The sequence below is a fragment of the Coregonus clupeaformis genome, chromosome 27 (genome assembly GCF_020615455.1).
Source record: "Coregonus clupeaformis isolate EN_2021a chromosome 27, ASM2061545v1, whole genome shotgun sequence".
Lineage (NCBI taxonomy): Eukaryota > Metazoa > Chordata > Actinopteri > Salmoniformes > Salmonidae > Coregonus > Coregonus clupeaformis.
The window spans coordinates 10,066,572-10,088,835 of NC_059218.1; the positions used below are offsets into that span (position 1 = coordinate 10,066,572).

Sequence of the window (22,264 nt, forward strand, 5' to 3'; positions counted from 1 at the left end):
GACTCCCTCCACAGACCTGCACCTGTGAGTGTGTGTGTGTGTGTGTGTGCGTGCATGCTTGTGCGTATGTGTGAGTAATGTTTCTGTGTGTTTGTGTGTGTGATGTGTTTGTTGTCCTCCTCAGGCGCGGCAGCAGGCTCAGATGAGACACCAGATGGCTGCTGACAGTAAGACTGAATACTCCAACTTCCTGACCAAGTTCAACCAGGAGCAGAACGAGCATTACCACACTCTCATCCCCAATATATTCCAGGTAATACAGTACTACACTCTCATCCCCAATATTTATTCTAGGTAATACAGTACTACACTCTCATCCCCAATATATTCTAGGTAATACAGTACTACACTCTCATCCCCAATATATTCTAGGTAATACATTACTACACTCTCATCCCCAATATATTCTAGGTAATACATTACTACACTCTCATCCCCAATATATTCTAGGTAATACAGTACTACACTCTCATCCCCAATATATTCTAGGTAATACATTACTACACTCTCATCCCCAATATATTCTAGGTAATACATTACTACACTCTCATCCCCAATATATTCTAGGTAATACATTACTACACTCTCATCCCCAATATATTCTAGGTAATACAGTACTACACTCTCATCCCCAATATATTCTAGGTAATACATTACTACACTCTCATCCCCAATATATTCTAGGTAATACATTACTACACTCTCATCCCCAATATATTCTAGGTAATACAGTACTACACTCTCATCCCCAATATATTCTAGGTAATACAGTACTACACTCTCATCCCCAATATATTCTAGGTAATACATTACTACACTCTCATCCCCAATATATTCCAGGTAATACATTACTACACTCTCATCCCCAATATATTCCAGGTAATACATTACTACACTCTCATCCCCAATATGTCACACGCATACACGCACGCACACACACGCACACACACACACAGCTCTGTGTGGAAGAAGAAAGTGTTCCAATTCTCGTATGACTCCCTGAGAGCCAATGAAAAATGTGCAACACCTCTAAAATATCAAATGGAAACCACAGTCCTTTTCACTGGATAGAGAACAATAGAGAGACAGAGAGAACATTTTCAGACCTTTCGAAAGTTCTTGAAACCACTGCGCTCAGAACTTTTGGTGGTGCGTTGACCAAATGCCTATCATGTCTTTACATATAAGTCTGTTTAGTCCTACCCCCTCAGCATTGTAGTGTGGGACAACTTCAGGGCTACTATGTTATAGCAGGTGATAGTAATAACATTGTAACAACATGCTGAAAATGATGTGTTTGTGTGGGTGTGTAGAAACTCCAGGAGATGGAGGAGAGGCGGATCGAGAGGGTGGGTATGTCCATGAAGACGTACGCGGAGGTGGACCGCGAGGTGCTGCCTATCGTAGGGAAATGTCTTGACGGAATGACTAAGGCTGCCGAGTCCATTGAGCCAAAGACTGTGAGTACACACACACACACACACACACACACACACACACACACACACACATGATTGTGAGTACAGTACTGTACCAGGTTAGAACCATGTGGGTACTATGTGTTGTTGATGGTATTCCTCCCTCACCAGAGTCCAGGCTCTCTGTATGACTCAATTCAAAAATACTGGAGCTATGTGCCCCACGCATCTGCCTCAAATGCTCATCTGCTCAGTCGTAATAGAACCTGGGATTACAACTGGTATGACTCCTTTCCCTGAAGCCCTCTCACTCACTCACTCACTCACTCACTCACTCACTCACTCACTCACTCACTCACTCACTCACTCACTCACTCACTCACTCACTCACTCACTCACTCACTCACTCACTCACTCACTCAGCCACCTGACTCAACCAATCACCACTGGGCTAATTTAGACCCCGTCCCCAGACACTCCTACAGTTAATGGTTTCTGAGAGCGAGCTGGGAAAACAGCAGGGTAGCAGGAGCAATAATGAGAGAAAGAGTGAAGTGAGAGTAAGAGAGAGAGAGAGAGAGAGAGAAGAGAGATATGCCTACACAGAGAGAGAGAGAGGCAGTGTGGGAGACAGAGAGAGATGAGGGGGAGATGTGAAGGAGAGTGAGAAGTGAAGGAGAGAGAGGTACGGAGATGGAGAAAGAAAGTGGAAGAGAGAGAGCGAGAAGGTTCGCTGTGAGAGCGAAAATTCACAATTACACTCACAATTAAAAAACTGTCTTTGCCAACCTCCTATCTTCGCCAAGGGGCTCTCTCTCTCTGTCTGATGGAGAATGTTGCTAAATTAAGTATCACACTACATCATGGCAGGAGGGAGCAGCTATTCTGGCTCTGGCCAGTTTACTGTCTGCACACTCAAAGTTAACTAGCAGTTCCCTACAAAACTGGGAGAAGATGAACTGAAGCACTTAACCAGAAAACAAACACCCATGTTGTTATTTTATCTTGATGCATGAGTCATTCATATTGGCCAAAACAATTATATTTTTCAAGCATTCAATCCAGTATGCTAAGATGGCGGACCATATCTTATTGCTAGCAATAGGAAATCATCAGCTTTTCCCTGGGGTGTTTGTGTGTGGGTTAGAGAAGGAGGGGAGATGACTAAGCTAAGGCCTGTGCTGTTGCCTGTTCCAGTAAACAAAGTAAGAATAACAGAGTCACATGGAATGTCTCCCTTCCATATCCTCTCTACCCAGAACCGTATATACCTCCGGGCAGCAGCCAGGCTGATGACCTCTAACCTTTGACCTTATCAGTATAGATAGAATAGAGATCAAGACCTCACAGCCTGCTGATTAATGAGCTGCTTCCTGACTGTCAGTCCCTGACCTCTGGTGTTTTCACCGAAGCTCCTGTGTGACAGATCCAGGTCATTCCCCTCTTCCTCAGTTCAGGCTGTGGAACCTCCCTGACCTCCAATCACTCTCTGCCTCCACCTTGATTGAGCTGAAGTAGTGAACTGATAACAACAACTGGAAATAGTACAATAACAAATCAAGTCATCCTGGTCTAGAACACTGTTATTTTTGTCCCATGCTATTTCTGGACTTGGTTGAGGAAAACACAATCTGGTTTTAGGAATATAAATAAAGTGAATAGTATTGTTTCTTTAGATCAGTGTTTCTATCCTGTCTATATATTTTTCTCTATCCAGTCATATCCAAATATTTGTTTCGCCATAAGACCTAGCAGATCTGAATTTCCCCTACTATTTTTTTTTTTTTTTTTACTATCTCTCTCCACCCAACCCCACCCCACCAGGACTCGAAGCAGGTGGTGGAGTCGTATAAGTCTGGGTTTGAGCCCCCGGGGGAAGTCGAATTTGAAGACTATGGGCCAGGCCAGTCCATGAAGAGGACTGTCTCTGAAACCAGCCTGTCGAACTCACGAGGAGAGGCAAAGGAACGACCCAGCGGGGGCAAGAGCAAGGGCAAACTGTGGCCTTTCATTAAGAACAAGAACAAGGTAACACACACACTCTCTCACACACACCTAGACCTTCGAGTATCCAAGGTCTAGCGTAGATTTGGGGAGAGGTTTTGTGACATCACTTCATTCTCCCTGGACAAGAATAATGGACAAGAATGTGCATTGTTTTTGGCCATACTGTCTGTAACATGGCTTAGATAATTGTCAGAGACTTCAGGGGACATTGTTGTAGGTTACACTGTATGTCTTGGTGTTACTGTGTAGTAAATAACAGTAACATTTGACTTTAATGTTTCTTTTGGGTTGTCATTATAGTTCTGTTGGGTTATTATTTATCGTTGTGGTAATTCTGCAGTAATTTTGGGATTACAGTACATTAGTAGTATTGTGTTATTATTTGCCACCCTTTACCTTCCCCTCCTCTGGTTACTCACTGGTCATCATCATCATCCTCACTGTCGTTGAGCCACCAACCAACTCTTAACTTTAACGTGTTAACTTAACAACAACAACCCACTAATGCATCCTCCATAACTGAGTCCCAACACTCCCTCCCCTCCTCCCTTCTTCTCCCTCTCTCTGGCGATAAACCAAACTGACAGATTAACTCACTCCTCTGCACACTGACCGTCTGTCCTGTAGCCTAATAACAGTCTCCCTCACTGACCCTCCTCTTAAACCGGGAGTCTGTCTGGAATGGCCTCTTCTCCCACAGCACAGCCCCTTGGTTATGTACGGCTAGGCTGACTAACACGGGGCCACTTGGGATGAGGGTCTAAGGTTGGAAGTGGCACCATTCGTACCTAATGGTGTCACTTCATGATAAAGCAGAGTGCTCGGGTTTGTGTGGTCGTGTGTGGCGTGTGGGTGTGCATGTCACTCACTAGCTCCGACTCCCTGCGGTTTGAGCATGTGTGTTATTTGTTTTGTGTTCGTCCAGTGATGGTGTAAGTGTGTTGTGTTCATGAGACTCTAAAGCATAAGGGACAGCTAATGACAGGGTATTTGTCCTTACCTTTTGTGTGAGGCCATGCACATACAATATCCTGAGTGTTAAGGCGTCCACATTCCCACCCGAAACAGTTTGTGCATATATTATGATTACATTTTGTGATGTTTTTTTGATTTTGGTCTTTGGCAAGGTATGTTTTTCTGCTGTTTGTGCGCACAAAATTTTTTCTTGAGGCAAGCCGAAGTTCGATAGCCGAAGTCTACGCCCCTTTGTCGGTGATTGGTCAACAGTAGGGATTCTTCAATTAAGTCATTCATGCACATTTTTTAACTTGAGAAATACTGCACCAAACATCTTAGTTAGATGTGAAATTGCGCGACCAAGATCTCCTCAGCAAAAACGTCAAAATTAATGACAGATTTCTTGAGTTATCTTAGATTAATTCAGACTATTTTGAGGAAGTGTATACTGGCTACGGCATCCCAAGAGGGAGAAACAGTACTATAGCCACTTTTATTCTCGTTTTTCAAGCAAAGGTCTTTTAAGGGAGTATGCGAGCGCACTCGTTCTAACCAAAGCATTCTGACACCTTTAGGGGAACAGAATGTCCTTGAAGGACACAAACAGACACACACACACAAAGACACACACACACAGTGAAAACGTGTGAGACTTGTATCAGAGCAAAGCCAATAGGTTTTAGCATTTAGATCCTAGCCTTTGCTATATATAGAATATCTATGTCCAACTAGAACTCCTCTCTGAATTAAAAGAGCAGCGAACAATTTACTTGATTTATTTACGTTTCATTTACTTTGGTTTTAAAAGATGGGTATCCAAAGTGCTTTCATGCATGTTCTCTCACTGAGTAGCAAAGCAATGTGTCAGTACAAATTGCAGATCTCCCTCTAGTTCCCAAAGGGCTGATAGCTCATTAATTGAGCATTAAGTGGTTTGGGACTGCGAGAGTTAGGTTTCTGTGATTGAAATTCAGCAACTGTCACATCTCGGAGGATGTGGTGAATTTCTAGTCCAAGCGCTTGCATGTGATGATTTTTCCAAATAACCCACTTGCTACAAAATGGAAGCTTGCATGTGCTTTCTGAAGAACTGTCTGTTTAAATGTGTTGGGACAGTACCTTGCAATAATACTCTATTAACACTTCTAACACACTCTGTTTATAAATGTTACGACCTTCGTTTGACAAGTCGTTTTTACTTACTTCATGTTTGTTTGACAAGATTATACTACATAACAGCTGGTTACTTATGACACTGGGTTTGTTTGTGTTTGATATCTCTTTTGGTTGTGTCTGTTTCCGTTGTGGTTTTCTGTTACCTGTTTTTAACATGATTTGGGCCCTTATTTATCTCGTTTTGTGTTCCTCCCTCCTTCCTTTTTTGTCCTCTCGTTTTTTGATTCTGCCCCATTTCCTCCTCCTCTTCTTCTTGTCTTCCGTTACGGCTCCCTCTCTTACTGGTAGCTTATGTCCCTGTTAACATCCCCGCACCAGCCCCCCCCTGCCCCCCCAGCCTCCAGCCCCCCCTCACCCTCTGCTGTTCCCAACGACCCCCAGTCTCCCAAGCAGAACAAGGAGCCCCTCTCCAACCGTTTCAACGAGTTCATGGCCTCCAAACCCAAAATGACTTGCCTCCGGAGCCTGAGGCGAGGGGTAAGTGTGTGTCGTGCTGTGGGTGTTGCTGGTTGTGTGTCTGTGGGCGAGAGTGTGGTGAGTATGTGTGTGCATGCATGGGTGTGTGCTCGCCTGTCTCTGAGCTCTGTGGCACCGCTGTATGGGGGAGGTTACACTCCAGTTGGTGTTAGGCCTAAATTCTTCAGTTATCTCTTAATCATCTTTAATTGGCTATCTATTAGGTAAGTCGCTATTTGGATAAAAGCGTCTGCTAAATGGCATATTATTATATTATATTATTAGATCATCATCTTCATGATTTCCCAGTGTTCCAGAGATAACATCTCAACCTTAAAATGAAATTTGCTGGTCCAAATCTATTTTGGACAACACGGTCTATCCTCCAGCCTCCTCCTCCATACGCCGTTCTGCCTGTGTCTATATCTGTGTTACGCTTCTCTAGCATGCTTCCATAGTTCTGCTCTAGCAGAATCACATGGTCAGTCGTCTGTCTGTCTGTCTTTCCAGACATAAACTCATGAACTCTCCACCCTGTCTCCTCAATCTCCACTTTGAACTCTAAAACGTCCTTCCGCCTATCTGGGTCAAACTGAAAATCAGTAACAGTATAATGTGTTAAGTTTATGCATAAAGTCAAAAGTCACAGTATATTGATTATGATGTTGCGCTGGCGCTGGCGCTGTAGGCTGATTGAGTCACTGAGTCTGTTGGGCCGGGCCTGGCTTGCTGCAGGGCTTTTTTAGACAGCAGCCCCCTGGGGTTCAACACACCCTCTTTATCCTGCAGACACACACACACACTGCAGCTATCTGGTGTCATGTCGAAGTTTTTATTCCTATATCAGCCATAACCATGATCCCTGTCCAGGTCACGCCCACAGCGCCAACAGAGCTCCCCTTGACCTCAAGAATGGGCTAACCTGCTCTCGTGTTCCTTCCGGCCTCGACTAATAAAGTTTGTTTATGTTCGTATCTTTTGAAGGGCAACAGTTAGAATGCACCAGAGCCATAGATTTCTCATAGCTCGGCCCACAACGTATGATGTCTGTGAAAGCAAAGGAACAATAGTAGTAGTAGTAAAAACAATGTTCTCTCTGTGAAATAATTGAAGGTCAGGAGAAGGAGGAAGTGGGGCGAATCTAACAGGAAGTGAACATCTCCCAAACAGGAAGTGGAGTAATGGTCATCTTCTAAACTTGGTGGCCAGGATAGTTCTATATCTGAAGCATTGTTTCCTGTCAATGTTGCAGATTCAAGTTAGTTCAATCCTGTATCACCTTTGTGTAACATTTGATGGAAGGGAAAGAAAGAAAATAAAAAAGGTCTGGTTTTTGTTTTGGTTGGGCAGGGTGACGTATTGAGCACCAGATTGCCTACAGTGAGGGAAAAAAGTATTTGATCCCCTGCTGATTTTGTACATTTGCCCACTGACAAAGAAATGATCAGTCTATAATTTTAATGGTAGGTTTATTTGAACAGTGAGAGACAGAATAACAACAATAAAATCCAGAAGAACGCATGTCAGAAATGTTATAAATTGATTAGCATGTTAATGAGGGAAATAAGTATTTGACCCCCTCTCAATCAGAAAGATTTCTGGCTCCCAGGTGTCTTTTATACAGGTAACGAGCTGAGATTAGGAGCACACTCTTAAAGGGAGTGCTCCTAATCTCAGCTTGTTACCTGTATAAAAGACACCTGTCCACAAAAGCAATCAATCAATCAGATTCCAAACTCTCCACCATGGCCAAGACCAAAGAGCTCTCCAAGGATGTCACGGACAAGATTGTAGACCTACACAAGGCTGGAATGGGCTACAAGACCATCGCCAAGCAGCTTGGTGAGAAGGTGACAACAGTTGGTGCGATTATTCGCAAATGGAAGAAACACAAAATAACTGTCAATCTCCCTCGGCCTGGGGCTCCATGCAAGATCTCACCTTGTGGAGTTGAAATGATCATGAGAACGGTGAGGAATCAGCCCAGAACTACACGGGAGGATCTTGTCAATGATCTCAAGGCAGCTGGGACCATAGTCACCAAGAAAACAATTGGTAACACACTACGCCGTGAAGGACTGAAATCCTGCAGCGCCCGCAACGTCCCCCTGCTCAAGAAAGCACATATAATAATCTTGGGTGAGAACCTCCTTCCCTCAGCCAGGGCATTGAAAATGGGTCGTGAATGGGTATTCCAGCATGACAATGACCCAAAACACACGGCCAAGGCAACAAAGGAGTGGCTCAAGAAGAGGTACATTAAGGTCCTGGAGTGGCCTAGCCAGTCTCCAGACCTTAATCCCATAGAAAATCTGTGGAGGGAGCTGAAGGTTCGAGTTGCCAAACGTCAGACTCGAAACCTTAATGACTTGGAGAAGATCTGCAAAGAGGAGTGGGGCAAAATCCCTCCTGAGATGTGTGCAAACCTGGTGGCCAACTACAAGAAACGTCTGACCTCTGTGATTGCCAACAAGGGTTTTGCCACCAAGTACTAAGTCATGTTTTGCAGAGGGGTCAAATACTTATTTCCCTCATTAAAATGCAAATCAATTTATAACATTTTTGACATGCGTTTTTCTGGATTTTTTTGTTGTTATTCTGTCTCTCACTGTTCAAATAAACCTACCATTAAAATTATAGACTGATCATGTCTTTGTCAGTGGGCAAACGTACAAAATCAGCAGGGGATCAAATACTTTTTTCCCTCACTGTATGTGTTAAGATTTATATGGCTAAATATGAATCTCTCAACATCCTCTTCACTCCTTTTCATTATCCATATTGATGAAGTATTTCTGTTGTTTTTATATGTGTATATTAACGTTGTTAAGAATATGCGTACACATAATTTTTGTGTTAAACTTTATTTTCTTTTAGGAACTACTTATTTTAAGAGCAGTAGAGAAGTCAGTTCAAACATGAGCCGTCTGCTCTGCCCAAGCTGGCACGGGTGGCCATATTGCCTGCCCTGCTTAAACAGCTGCTCAGCTGGACAGCACCCCAGTGTCATAGTAATCCACAAGGCCTCTTAAAGAAGTCCTCTATCACTGTGGTCACACACATAGAGATCCTATTAAGTTACTAGATGGGCTATGTCAAACCCTCAAAGTTCCAGAATGGTATGAAAATGGCAACCATACATGCGGTAAAGAGGTGAATCGAACTCGACCAAAACAATGGAAATGCCATGGTAACGCAGGGGGGAAAGATCCTGAATCTCCTCATTGCTTCCCAGCAAAATTAACCTACTTTTAGGCTATTGTTTATATGTGTATTTCACACTATGTTGAGGTAAAAATGTGAGTGTATTGCTTGTATGGATGTCAACACCAACACATGTTCATGCCATTGTCACCAATCAACTGCATACAGTTAAAAACGACCACCACCGATTTCTGTGGGGAAAGGGATACCTAGTCAGTTGCACAACTGAATGCATTCAACCAAAATGTGTCATTCCTCATTTAAACCAACACCTCTGAATCAGAGAGGTGCAGGGGGCTGCCTTAATCAACATCATCAGCACCCAGGGAGCAGTTGTTGTTTGGGGTTAACTGCCTTGCTCAAAGGGCAGATGGGCAAATTTTCCTACCTTGCCGGCTCAGGGATTCAAACCAGCAACCTTTCTGTTACTGACCCAACACTTTTAACCGCTAGGCTACTTGTCGCCCAGGTATGCTAGCTATGCTACCAGCTTATACGAACGGGAGTTAGCATTCTAAACCTGAAAAGGGACAACTTCTAAATGTTACGCAGCGAAAACAGCCAAATATATCAAAATCTAACTTAGGTAAGCACATTGTGGGCCTGTTACAATACATAAATCATGATGGATTTGACGAATATCCACTTTGTTAGATCAGATTTGTTGAATATGCGCCAATCCGGCGTCCTTCTTCTACCCCTCATTGACCTCTTTATTGCATCTACTGTGGTCAGGGAGAAATCCAAACCAGTCTAATTGGAATGAATGGCACTAGAGGGATAGGTGATGCATTTCCTGCTTTTACTTATGCAGGACAATAAAAGTAAGGCATGTGATATATCAGTAATTGTGTAATAGAATAATTGTCAACCTAAAATATTGTAATATAATTAGAAATACAATTTACACAGGTTTCTAAAAATTGCCTGTATAAATAGCCTCTAAAATATATATGTAAACAGACCATAAATGTTTGTTTCCTTGGAAAGCTGTGTTATAATATGATACAGTACTTGTTGCAATTACAACTTGTCTAAGTCCTATCATCAACTGATTTCAGCCAGCGTATGGCTGTGGATTGACTGCATTGTTTGTATGGCAGGTAATTTGAAAAATTATTAAACTTAAACTGGCTGGCTAGCTTATCACAGCATTGGCTGACCAACTCCCTTACCAAAATGGCTGACCTTTTATACTGTCATAAGAAGATTAATGTCCATTCTAGTATTCTAGTTCCTAATTCTATGGTCACACAACCCTATTTATTAGTTGATATTGTAGTACAGCACTATACTGTACAGGTGCTATTAGTGAGTGAAAATATTAATATTATCACTTTAATAAACCTCAATATTGGCCTCCCTATTGGCGCAGCGGTCTAAGGCACTGCATTGCACTGTTGTGGTGTCACTACAGCCTGGGGTTCATTGACCGGGAGTCCCATAGGACGGTGCACAATTGGCCCAGCGTCGTCCGAGTTAGTGGGGTGCTTTACTTGGCTCTCTAGCGACTCATTGTGGCGGGCCGTCAGTTGAATGGTGTCTCCTCCGATACATTGGTGCAGCTGGCTTCCGGGTTAAGCGAGTGTGGTTTGGCGGGTCATGTTTCGGAGGATGCATGACTTGACCTTCGCTTCTTCTGAGCCTGATGGGGAGTTGCAGCAGTGAGACAAGATTGGAATCATGAAATTGGGGGTAGAAATTACAGAAAACTATTAATTAAAAAAACAATAAAGACTGAGCAAAATATTAGTTATGAAATGTGATATCTTTGAGAGGGCCAATGTCAGTTTTCTTTCATTATGACAGGTTATATAACATGTGATATGAGTGTGTATTTTAATATCATGCTAGTTGTGTCTGTAGGTGGGGTTCTGGGTTCAGTCTCTGGCCAACAGCTGCACAGCAGAGGGATGCTTTACCCAGCATCCCCCAGTGGGAGGGCCTGTCATTCCTCAGCCCTCTGGGCCCAGCCCTCTGATCCAATGCCAGATATACAGAGAGCGAGAGAGAGAAAGAGAGAGATGGAGTAAGAGAGAGCATGTGTGTGTGTGAGATATATAGCAAGGATAAATAATGACAGCATCATCAGAGTGAGTCAGAGAGTGTGTGTCTGTGAGAAACACTGAAAGAAAGCGAGATGGATGATGTAAGCCTCTGAATGAGTGTGTGTGTGTGTGTGTGTGTGTGTGGGAGAGAGAGTAAACCCATTAGCTTCATTAGTAGCCCTGTGCTAATTAATGAAGCTGTGTTGTTCTCTCTCATAACCATGGCAGCAGCCTCCTACTCGCCCTCTCTCGCTCTGTTATCACAAAGACTGGAGGACTCAGGGCATACCCACGTACGCTTTCGAGGCCAGACAATATGTTGTAAGTGTGTATGTTGGCCAATGTGTGTGTGCGTTCGTGCGTGCCTTAATTAGGAAATATATGTGTGTGTCTTGGCCATGTGTGCAGCACAGACAGTAGTCTCATATCATGATGATAACACTGACAGTATATATACTGTACACACATGTACACACACATACATACATTTGCATTCACACTAATACATAGACATAATATTTTTTTCCCAGTCAGACACAGTCAGCCATTTTAGGTATTTTTGTTTCCTTCTAAATGAGGCTAGTGTCTGTGACTGCCTCACTGTATTTCACATGGCCCTGCTGCCCTGTCATAAGACCACACTAGTCAAATGATCAGAACAAGAGATTACCTCATTTCCTGTCCCACATCTCAGCTTGTGGCACTTTCTGTTGCAACACCACCAACCCCAGAATCGCCTTGGATTCCTGCTGCAGTGAACATTTTTTAGGGGTCAATTCTCAAAGTGTCACAAGCACTACCCTTAAACTAAGGAAGTGGGATTGGAGCGTGGTGAATGATGGTCTCCCCACCGTTTGCTCCTTCATCTTATTTTCTGGGGTGCACAACATTGGGTTGTGGTGCTCATAACACTTTTGGGGGGTTTAGTCTACCCAGAATTCACCCCTCCAGCGCTTCTTTCTGTTTGCTGGCACCATAGCCTATCTGTATACCATGAACCTGTATATACCCATCTGTCTGAGATGTCTGACAAGTCACGTTTCGACCCTATATACTCAGCTACAACAGATATTGGTGAACAACAGACCTCCCCTGTCTTTTACACCAGCAGTTCTTAAGGGAAATAACATAGTGAGAACCATTTTCAATGTCGAGAGGTGTAGAGAGGGATAATTAGGCACTATGGGGAGGCTGATCGAGGGCCATTCCAGGTGAATGACTTGATTGCAGGACCAAAGTGAGTATAGCCTGGCCCCTGAGTGCAGCCTTTGAGCTGTTAACTGGATTACAGGTCATTCACTGTAGCTGGAGCGACCCAGTGCGTGTTAAAGTATCTCTCTCCTTTGTATCCTACAAACTATGTTTTAAAAGTATCTCTCCTCTCTATAACCATGGAGCTCACAATAAACTCTAAAGATCTTTCAAGTGCAATCACTACATGTGCAATTAAACCGAAGCAATCAACATAAACCTTACATTATGATTTTTCCTGTTCTGTTTTCTATCTATCAGTTGCCTTAATTGTCCTTTAAATCAAACAATTATCATCAATCATAAATCTTTGTTTCTTTGCAAGACCCCTCCCCTTTGATGAACCATTGAAGAAGGTGATTGGAAGTGGTTATGGTTGTAGTTTTATCTTACTGAACTCATTGATACATAAGGTTACTACTAGATCCTGAGTCCCTGTGTTCATGGGCATGTATCCTGCCTGGTATAGCTTTGAATCTATGAGCAACTTCTCCCTAGTCTGAGTGCCAGACAGTTTTTGCTCTCTTGCCAACTCAGTCTGGCCCAAACAAACTGGCACTCAGGCTAACCTCTCCCAAGAGTGAATGTCACTGTTTGAAACATACATATGGTCTCTATGTGAACATGTGAACTATCATGCATTACTGTGACACATGCAGCCATTGCCCCCTGCTGTTACAATGCTGTCATTGTGTGTGGGTGTGGGTGTTTTCCTGCAGTGGGTGTGGGTGTCTCCACTCATCTCTCTCTCTGTCTCTCCTTCTCCTACTTTGCTCGCTCTCATTTGCCGTCCTGTGCAGTCTAGACTTGTGAGTTGGCTTCCTTGTCATCACCTCAAGTCACTTTTCTTATTTTGTCATTCATCCCTGAAACCTGACGTTGAACTTCACCAGATGAGAAAAGAGTTAACCAGAGCCATACGTTATATAGGAGATAGATATGGCACTGGAATAAATTAGAAGAGTCCTGAGAATGACCGGGTATTGTCTTGGAATAGCATATTGCTGAGGTATTGCAGATTTTGTTTTCCATTGGAATCAGAACAAAGTGTGGGATATGGGGCATCCGATCTACATGGATGTGTATGGGCATCCGAACTAACCAGCATCTGCAAAGAGCCTCAGACCAGTTTCACCTCTCATATCTGATCTGTCATTTTCACAAATGCTCTCATACCTGATGGGTCTATGCATTTGCTGTTCAGTTGTGAAAGCTCTGGTTATCACCTTGGTCATGAACACAGGGACAGATTTGGTGTGGGTTTGATGATCATCTTCGTATCCAATGACCGCAGCAATATATCATATACAATGCCTCCAAGACTTCTACATTCCCCTTTCCAGGTTTTGGAAAACCCAACTATTTTCCTCATATGGCGAAGTTTGGCTAAGGAACTGCTCTTCTTATCAATATCCATGTCAACAACTGTCAACATACATGTGCATGCAGTGCCAGGAGGAACCACAATGACCAATGTGTTATTCTGCTGTTGTCTGACTTTTATCTGTTCTCTTTCTCCCTTGCTCCTCTGCTGTTTCTCTCTCCTCTCTTCTACCCATGAAGCTTTCTCTCAAGCTGGTAAGCATGACCGTAACACTGCATGACCATAGTGGCATGAACTGTAGTCTGAGCGTCGTGTGCACGTCCACCTTGGTTGAGAATTCTGTGTGACCGTTTGTTAGCATTTGGTTCCTTTCGTCCGTTGTCATTTTCTTGTGACATGAGGATGGATTTTGCAGATGCAGACCCTTGTTGTTGTTGTCTCATAATTTTGGTTTTTTGTTGTGTGTGTATTATTTTTGTTTGTTGTGTCTCTCCCCACTGTGCCTGTGTGCTCTGTGCAGATCACACTCAATTCCCACGTCCGGAATCTTATTGAGGTGATCAGAATTACTGTGTATGTTTTGTCTGTCCGTCAGACCTGGGTTTCAAATACTATTTGAAATCTTTGAAATCATTTTCTTTTCATTTCATTGCAACAGACAAGCTCAATCAAGTATTTGAAATGATTTCAAATACTATTTGAACTTAGGTCTGTCTGCTAGTTCCATCTCCTTTGATTTGTCCCCATACTCATTAGAAGCGAAGATGGATGATTCCAATAGATACCTCATAATCATAGCTGATATCAAAGAAAGAGGGTAGATACTGTATAATCAAAGATGTGATACATGCTGATTTTGATAAATAGTAATTTAACAGTGTACTTAGTATGCACTATGCAAGGCCCTAAAGATGATGTTTTTCAGCAATAGCTGCCAAGCTCAGAGTGGTTCTGATGTAGAAATTAATGGCCCAAAAAGAGCTAAACTAAAACATCCAGACGATGCTGAGCCTTCCAGGAATACCAAGTATTTTCCACTGAAATGCAGAACAGATGGGAACAAAGGAAATTGAGCTTTTTGTCTCAGTCAGGTAGAAACTCAGAGATCCTATTACATTACTATAGGGGCTATGTCATAAACCCTCAAAGTTCCAGAATGGGGTGAAAATGGTATCCATATTGGTCAGGGAGAAATAAAAACCAGTCTTAATTAATGTCAGTAGAGGCATAATCCAGGAAAATAAAAGTAAGACATATATCAGAAATTGTGTACTAGAATTATTGTCAACCTAATATATTGTCATATAATTAAAATTCAGTTTATACAGGGTTTATACCAATTGTATGTATAAATAGCCTCTAAAAATATATGTAAACGGACCATAAATGTCTAAATTTTGGTTTTCTTGGAAAGCTGTGAGTGCTGTTATATGATACAATATCAGTACTTGTTGCATTTACAACTTGTCTAAGTCCTATCATCAACTGATTTCAGCCAGTGTATGGCTGTGGGCTGACTGCATTGTTTGATGGAATGTTGGCATATTGGCAGTTAATTTTGAAAAATGTATGGAATCATTCCTCTAAAACTGGCTGGCTAGCTAGCTAACAAACATACAGTGCAGATCAATTCTTCAAATTCATAATTTTACACAATATCTTATCACAGCACTGGCAAACCATGGTTGACCAACTCCCTGACCAAAATGGCTGACTTTTATCCCATCATAAGAAGGTTCATGTCCATTCTAATATTCTAATTCCTAATTCTATGTAGAAACTAACCTCTTCCCCAGGCTCAATTCCTACAGAGAGAGAGTTGGTGGTGGACGAGATTAGGTAGAAACTTATTTCAAATTCCGTCTATGACAGTACTCAAGTCCTCTGCAATGTTTTGATGAATTCATCAGACTTCTACATTGAGCCTTGTGGGAATTTTGATTGATAAATCATAAACTACAGCATCAACTGCCTTGAAATGATTGTCAATCACAATAACATAAGCCATGATAATCATTAGTTCATAACTTTGTGTGTAGTAATAATTATTGAGTGGTCAACATTGACAAATGCATGTCAAATCATTTGGCAAGAGATTAGAAATGATCAAGATCAGTTACCAGTGATTAAATGTAATCAAGTAGATATAAAAATGTATATCTGAGTGTGAAATGTATATTGAATAGGTAAGTTACTGGGTAAAGATACACTACATGACCAAAGGTATGTGGACACCTACTCGTCGAACATCTCATTCCAAAATCATGGGCATTAATATAGAGTTGGTCCCCCCTTTGCTGCTATAACAGCCTACACTCTTCTGGGAAGGCTTTCCACTAGACATTGGAACATTGCTGTGGGGACTTGCTTCCATTCGGCCACAAGAGCATTAGTGAGGTCGGGCACTGATGTTGGGCGATTAGGCCTGGCTCGCAGTCGGCAATCGAATTCATCCCAAAGGTGTTCGATGGGGTTGAGCTCAGGGCTCTGTGCAGGCCAGTCAAGTTCTTCCACACCGATCTCAACAAACCATTTCTGAATGGACCTCACTTGTGCATAGGGGCATTGTCATGCTGAAACAGGGAAGGTCCTTCCCCAAACTGTTGCCACAAAGTTGGAAGCACAGAATCGTGTAGAATGTAATTGTATGCTGTGGCGTTAAGATTTCCCTTCACTGGAACCAAGGGGCCTAGCCCGAAACATGAAAAACAGCCCCAGACCATTATTTCTCATCCACCAAACTTTACAGTTGGCACTATGCATTGGGGCAGGTACCGTTCTCCTGGCATCCGCCAAACCCAGATTAGTCTGCCAGATGGTGAAGCGTGATTCATCACTCCAGAGAACGCGTTTCCACTACTCCAGAGTCCAATGGCGGTGAGCTTTACCACTCCAGCCGACACTTGGCATTAGGTTTGTGTGCGGCTGCTCGGCCTATGGAAACCCATTTCATGAAGCTCCCGACGAACAGTTATTGTACTGACGTTGCCTCCAGAGGCAGTTTGGAACTCAGGAATGAGTGTTGCAACCAAGGACAGATGATTTTTACGCGCTTCAGCATTCGGCAGTCCCGGTCTGTGAGCTTGTGTGGCCTACCACTTCGCGGCTGAGCCATTGTTGCTCCTAGACGTTTCCAATTCACAATAACAGTACTTACAGTTGACCGGGGCAGCTCTAGCAGGGCAGACATTTGACGAACTGACTTGTTGGAAAGGTGGCATCATATGACGTTGACAGTCACTGAGCTCTTCAGTAAGGCCATTCTACTGCTAATGTTTGTCTATGGAGATTGCATGACTGTGTGCTCAATTTTATACACCTGTCAGCAACGGGTGTGGCTGAAATAGCCAAATCCACTAATTTGTAGGGGTGTCCACATACTTTTGTATATATAGTGTAAGACCTGTATAGCACCTTGTCTTATGAAAGAATTATGACTGGTGTGGAGTATTTTGTGTCTACATCAATCAACAGCAAGCAGGTTGTTCTTAATTCTAGTAATCAACCGTTTGTATAAGTAATATAAGTTTGAATTTGAGCATGAACCAGACCATGTTGAATGAAACCTATTTGTTGTGTTGCCTTTCATCTGGTTGGTAAGAGAAATGGTGTAAGGAAGGTAATCGCCATGGTAGCCTAGCCTGCTGCTGCGTTTCTATTGGTTTTCTCAGCAGTAAACCCCAGTGACCTCTGACCTTTGAACCCTGGTGAAGTAGGACGCTAACCTTTGAGCCTGCTATGTTACGAGTATTTTTGTCTGAGTCTTAACATATCCAGTCCAAGCACGTGATCAGATAAATACCATGAATACTATGGCCAGTCAAAGAAGCCAATCTGAAAGCAATATATGCAAATGTGAGGAAAGCAACAGCGAATCCCATTTTAATTGCTAACAATACATTGACAGTTAATTTATGTATAATTATCCATTGTTTTGTATTGTTGTACAGTGATTTGTGTGGTCCTCTGTAGCTCAGCTGGTAGAGCACGGCGCTTGTAACGCCAAGGTAGTGGGTTCGATCCCCGGGACCACCCATACACAAAAAATGTATGCACGCATGACTGTAAGTCGCTTTGGATAAAAGTGTCTGCTAAATGACTTATTATATTTGTAACACAATAATTACCTAAGTGTATGTAAGAAATCTGACCAAATAGCACCACCAAGAGGTGTATCGCTGAACTGCAGTACATACAGGACACAAACGGCAGCTTACTTTGGAAAGTGGAGCAGGCCCAGTCTAACACAGAACACAGAGAGAATGACTCACCATCGTCAGAGATTATCGATATGTATCCTATCCAGGAAACTCCTTCATTAGGAAATACAATCCTGTCTGCCCTCAAAATGGCCCGACAGTTTCCATTTCAGAAACACTACCTCCTTTTCAGCTTCTCTCTTGACAGTTATGATGATACTGAAATATGAACACTGAAATGTGATTTGACTGGATATGAAGTAATGTGATACATCCTAATATCTTTTCAGGCTTGGGACTGAATAGGTGAAAGGTGGTTGAATGGCTCACCAGTACACAGAGAAACCCCCTAAAGCTCAATCAGTGGGTCTGTGGTAGAGGTTAGAGAGGCAGCCATTTAGGGACACGATGTAGAATGCTCCTGAAACTCACTTTGTCTCCAACTTGTCTTCCTCTTTCCCACTCTCTTTCTCTTTTTATCTCTCTCCATCAGGGCTCTGGACCAGAGGACTTCAGCCACCTGCCCCCAGAGCAGAGGAGAAAGAAGCTTCAGGCCAAGATAGACGACTTCAACAAAGACATCCAGAAAGAGATGGACCAGAAGTAAGTGTGTGTGTGTGTCTGTATCTGCAACATAAGCCTCAGCAATATTTGCATGGAAATGATGTCCTAACTCCTCCCTAAAAGCTCCCCCAAGTCCTTAGTGTCAGCTTTTTTATGGACCAAAATTTGCCCAGTAAAACTTAGGGATAGATATAGATACTCAGAGGTAGATTTAGGGTAAATGTGGTTGGCTTGATCAGCTTTAGACTGGGCCATCTATTTGTCGGAGTATGTCTGAGTGTTAATGTGTCACTCTCTCTCCCTCTGTGGCCGTCAGAGATGCCCTAACTAAGATGAAGGGTGTGTATGAGAAGAACCCCCAGATGGGTGACCCTGCCAGTGTGGACCCCCGCCTAGTAGAGATAGCAATGAACATCGAGAAAATACAGTCTGAGGTGCAGAAATTCGAGGTGAGTCATGATCAACCCTCTTGACCTATCCCAGACAGGAATGTACTGTATTTCTAGATGCTGGACGGACTCAGTGTTGTTAGTAGCATAGTAATCTTGTTTGGCTTTGCTAAAACAGTACCTCATTATTAGATCAAACAGTAGAGTGCTCCTGAGTCCTGACTTCTCCTCTTCCTTATTTGGAAATGATGCACTGCCTTGGCGGCCGATATGTGTTCTGGCTTTGTGTAAGAGAAAAGAGCCTTAGTAACAAGCCTACAGTGAGGGAAAAAAGTATTTGATCCCCTGCTGATTTTGTACGTTTGCCCACTGACAAAGAAATTATCAGTCTATAATTTTAATGGTAGGTTTATTTGAACAGTGAGAGACAGAATAACAACAACAAAATCCAGAAAAACGCATGTCAAAAATGTTATAAATTGATTAGCATTTTAATGAGGGAAATAAGTGTTTGACCCCCTCTCAATCAGAAAGATTTCTGGCTCCCAGGTGTCTTTTATACAGGTAACGAGCTGAGATTAGGAGCACACTCTTAAAGGGAGTGCTCCTACTTTCAGTTTGTTACCTGTATAAAAGACACCTGTCCACAGAAGCAATCAATCAATCAGATTCCAAACTCTCCACCATGGCCAAGACCAAAGAGCTCTCCAAGGATGTCAGGGACAAGATTGTAGACCTACACAAGGCTGGAATGGGCTACAAGACCATCGCCAAGCAGCTTGGTGAGAAGGTGACAACAGTTGGTGCGATTATTCGCAAATGGAAGAAACACAAAATAACTGTCAATCTCCCTTGGCCTGGGGCTCCATGCAAGATCTCAACTCGTGGAGTTGCAATGATCATGAGAACGGTGAGGAATCAGCCCAGAACTACACGGGAGGATCTTGTCAATGATCTCAAGGCAGCTGGGACCATAGTCACCAAGAAAACAATTGATAACACACTACGCCGTGAAGGACTGAAATGCTGCAGTGCCCGCAAGGTTCCCCTGCTCAAGAAAGCACGTATACAGGCCCGTCTGAGGTTTGCCAATGAACATCTGAATGATTCAGAGGAGAACTGGGTGAAAGTGTCAACTCAACTCACAGTGTTTGGAGGAGGAGGAATGCTGCCTATGACCCCAAGAACACCATCCCCACCGTCAAACATGGAGGTGGAAACATTATACTTTGGGGGTGTTTTTCTGCTAAGGGGACAGGACAACTTCACCGCATCAAAGGGACGATGGACGGGGCCATGTACCGTCAAATCTTGGGTGAGAACCTCCTTCCCTCAGCCAGGGCATTGAAAATGGGTCGTGGATGGGTATTCCAGCATGACAATGACCCAAAACACACGGCCAAGGCAACAAAGGAGTGGCTCAAGAAGAAGCACATTAAGGTCCTGGAGTGGCCTAGCCAGTCTCCAGACCTTAATTCCATAGAAAATCTGTGGAGGGAGCTGAAGGTTCGAGTTGCCAAACGTCAGCCTCAAAACCTTAATGACTTGGAGAAGATCTGCAAAGAGGAGTGGGACAAAATCCCTCCTGAGATGTGTGCAAACCTGGTGGCCAACTACAAAAAACGTTTGACCTCTGTGATTGCCAACAAGGGTTTTGCCACCAAGTACCAAGTCATGTTTTGCAGAGGGGTCAAATACTTATTTCCCTAATTAAAATGCAAATCAATTTATAACATTGTTGACATGCGTTTTTCTGGATTTTTTTGTTGTTATTCTGTCTCTCACTGTTCAAATAAACCTACCATTAAAATTATAGACTGCTCATGTCTTTGTCAGTGGGCAAACGTACAAAATCAGCAGGGGATCAAATACTTTTTTCCCTCACTGTATATCTGACTCTGGACTGCACTACACTAGCAGATCTCATCTCACAACCCTAACATGTGCGTGTGTACCAGGGATGGCTAGCTGAGGTGGAGGGGAGGTTACCATCGAAGAGTGATCCTCCCAGGAGACAGAGTGGTCTGTACGAGACACAGAACAGCAACAGCACCACGGTCGGCAACAACTGTGCACAGGACAGAGAGAGGTACAGTAAACACACACACACACACACTCCATTACTCAACACAGCTTTGTAGTTTGTTACAGTAAATGTTGTGTTGTGAGGTTGCTATAGTTACTGTGTGTGTGTGTTGGTCCTTGAGCAGCCCGGATGGCAGTTACACAGAGGAGCAGAGTTCAGAGACTCAGGTCAAGGTGGCCATAGCCAACACTCCAGAGTTTGATGATGAGTTTGACGATGGGGATGAGGAGACACTGCCCACCATCGGCACCTGTAAAGCAATCTACCAATTTGAAGGTAATACACCTTTAACAGGTAATACACCAATCAGAGACAACAACACGGGTAATGTGGGCTGGAACATCTATTTGACTATTTGAGAGATATGCAACAATAACACTCTTCCACCTTGTTTTGACACTTCTCCCTCTCTTCCTTTTCTCTCTCCCCCCCCCTCTCCTTCTCACTTTCTTTCTTTCTTTCTTTTTCCATCTCCTTTCCTCCTTCTCCTTTCCTTTCCTCTCTTTCTCTCCTTCTCTTTCTTGTTCAACCCCCCCCCCTCCCCTCCACCAGGTCATAATGAGGGGACTATATCAGTGACGGAGGGAGAGCTGTTGTATGTGATAGAGGAGGATAAAGGTGACGGCTGGACGCGCGTCCGCAGGAACGAAGAGGAGGAAGGCTACGTGCCCACGTCCTATGTCGAGGTCTTTTTGGAACCAAATGCCAAAGGTGCTATGACATACATTTAACTGAAGGAGTTTTCTTTTGGGTCCGAGGGCATTTTTTTCGGAGGGGCTCTGGGGTGGGGGGGGGGGTGGGGGGGTGAGTGTGTTGGGGTGATAGGTGGTTACTGGTTGGTCAGACCCGAGTACACTCCTCCCACTCTCTTCCACTCTGAAAGATGGACCAATCAGAAGTCTCCATCTGCCTCTGTCATGGTAACCATGTAGCTGAAACCGGCCACATGCACTGAGGTGGTGTTGTATGTGATGGGTATCTCAATTTATTTGGGAGAACGGATAGTTTTAAAAGGAGGTATTGGTTGTTTTCGGTGTAGGGCGAAGTTTTCCCTAGACACTGATCTTGGGTCGGTTTTACATTTCCCACACTAATGGTTAAGGTTATGATTGGGTGAGGGGAAGCTGATCCTAGATCTGTACCAAGGGGAAACCAAGGGGAAACCGGAGCGTTGTTTTCCCACTG

At 43.3% G+C, this 22,264-nt stretch overlaps 1 protein-coding gene across 18 annotated transcripts in view; it reads left to right on the forward strand.

Moving 5' to 3' along the window:
* Positions 1-22,264, forward strand: part of LOC121541487 (formin-binding protein 1) — a 116,448-nt gene that overhangs the window by 92,055 nt on the left and 2,129 nt on the right. The window contains exons 7-18 of one of the 18 annotated variants that reach the window (XM_041850526.2): positions 125-253; positions 1,314-1,460; positions 3,243-3,446; positions 5,847-6,035; positions 11,495-11,587; positions 14,081-14,095; positions 14,362-14,397; positions 18,534-18,643; positions 18,921-19,053; positions 20,952-21,082; positions 21,201-21,373; positions 21,632-21,790. In XM_041850526.2, the coding sequence (XP_041706460.1) occupies positions 125-253; positions 1,314-1,460; positions 3,243-3,446; positions 5,847-6,035; positions 11,495-11,587; positions 14,081-14,095; positions 14,362-14,397; positions 18,534-18,643; positions 18,921-19,053; positions 20,952-21,082; positions 21,201-21,373; positions 21,632-21,790 (1,519 nt within the window). Of the gene's footprint in view, positions 1-124; positions 254-1,313; positions 1,461-3,242; positions 3,447-5,846; positions 6,036-11,494; positions 11,588-13,317; positions 13,327-14,080; positions 14,096-14,361; positions 14,398-18,533; positions 18,644-18,920; positions 19,054-20,951; positions 21,083-21,200; positions 21,374-21,631; positions 21,826-22,264 lie in introns of those variants that run through there. The other 17 variants (XM_041850527.2, XM_041850525.2, XM_041850530.2 and 14 more) reach the window with 17 other exon arrangements.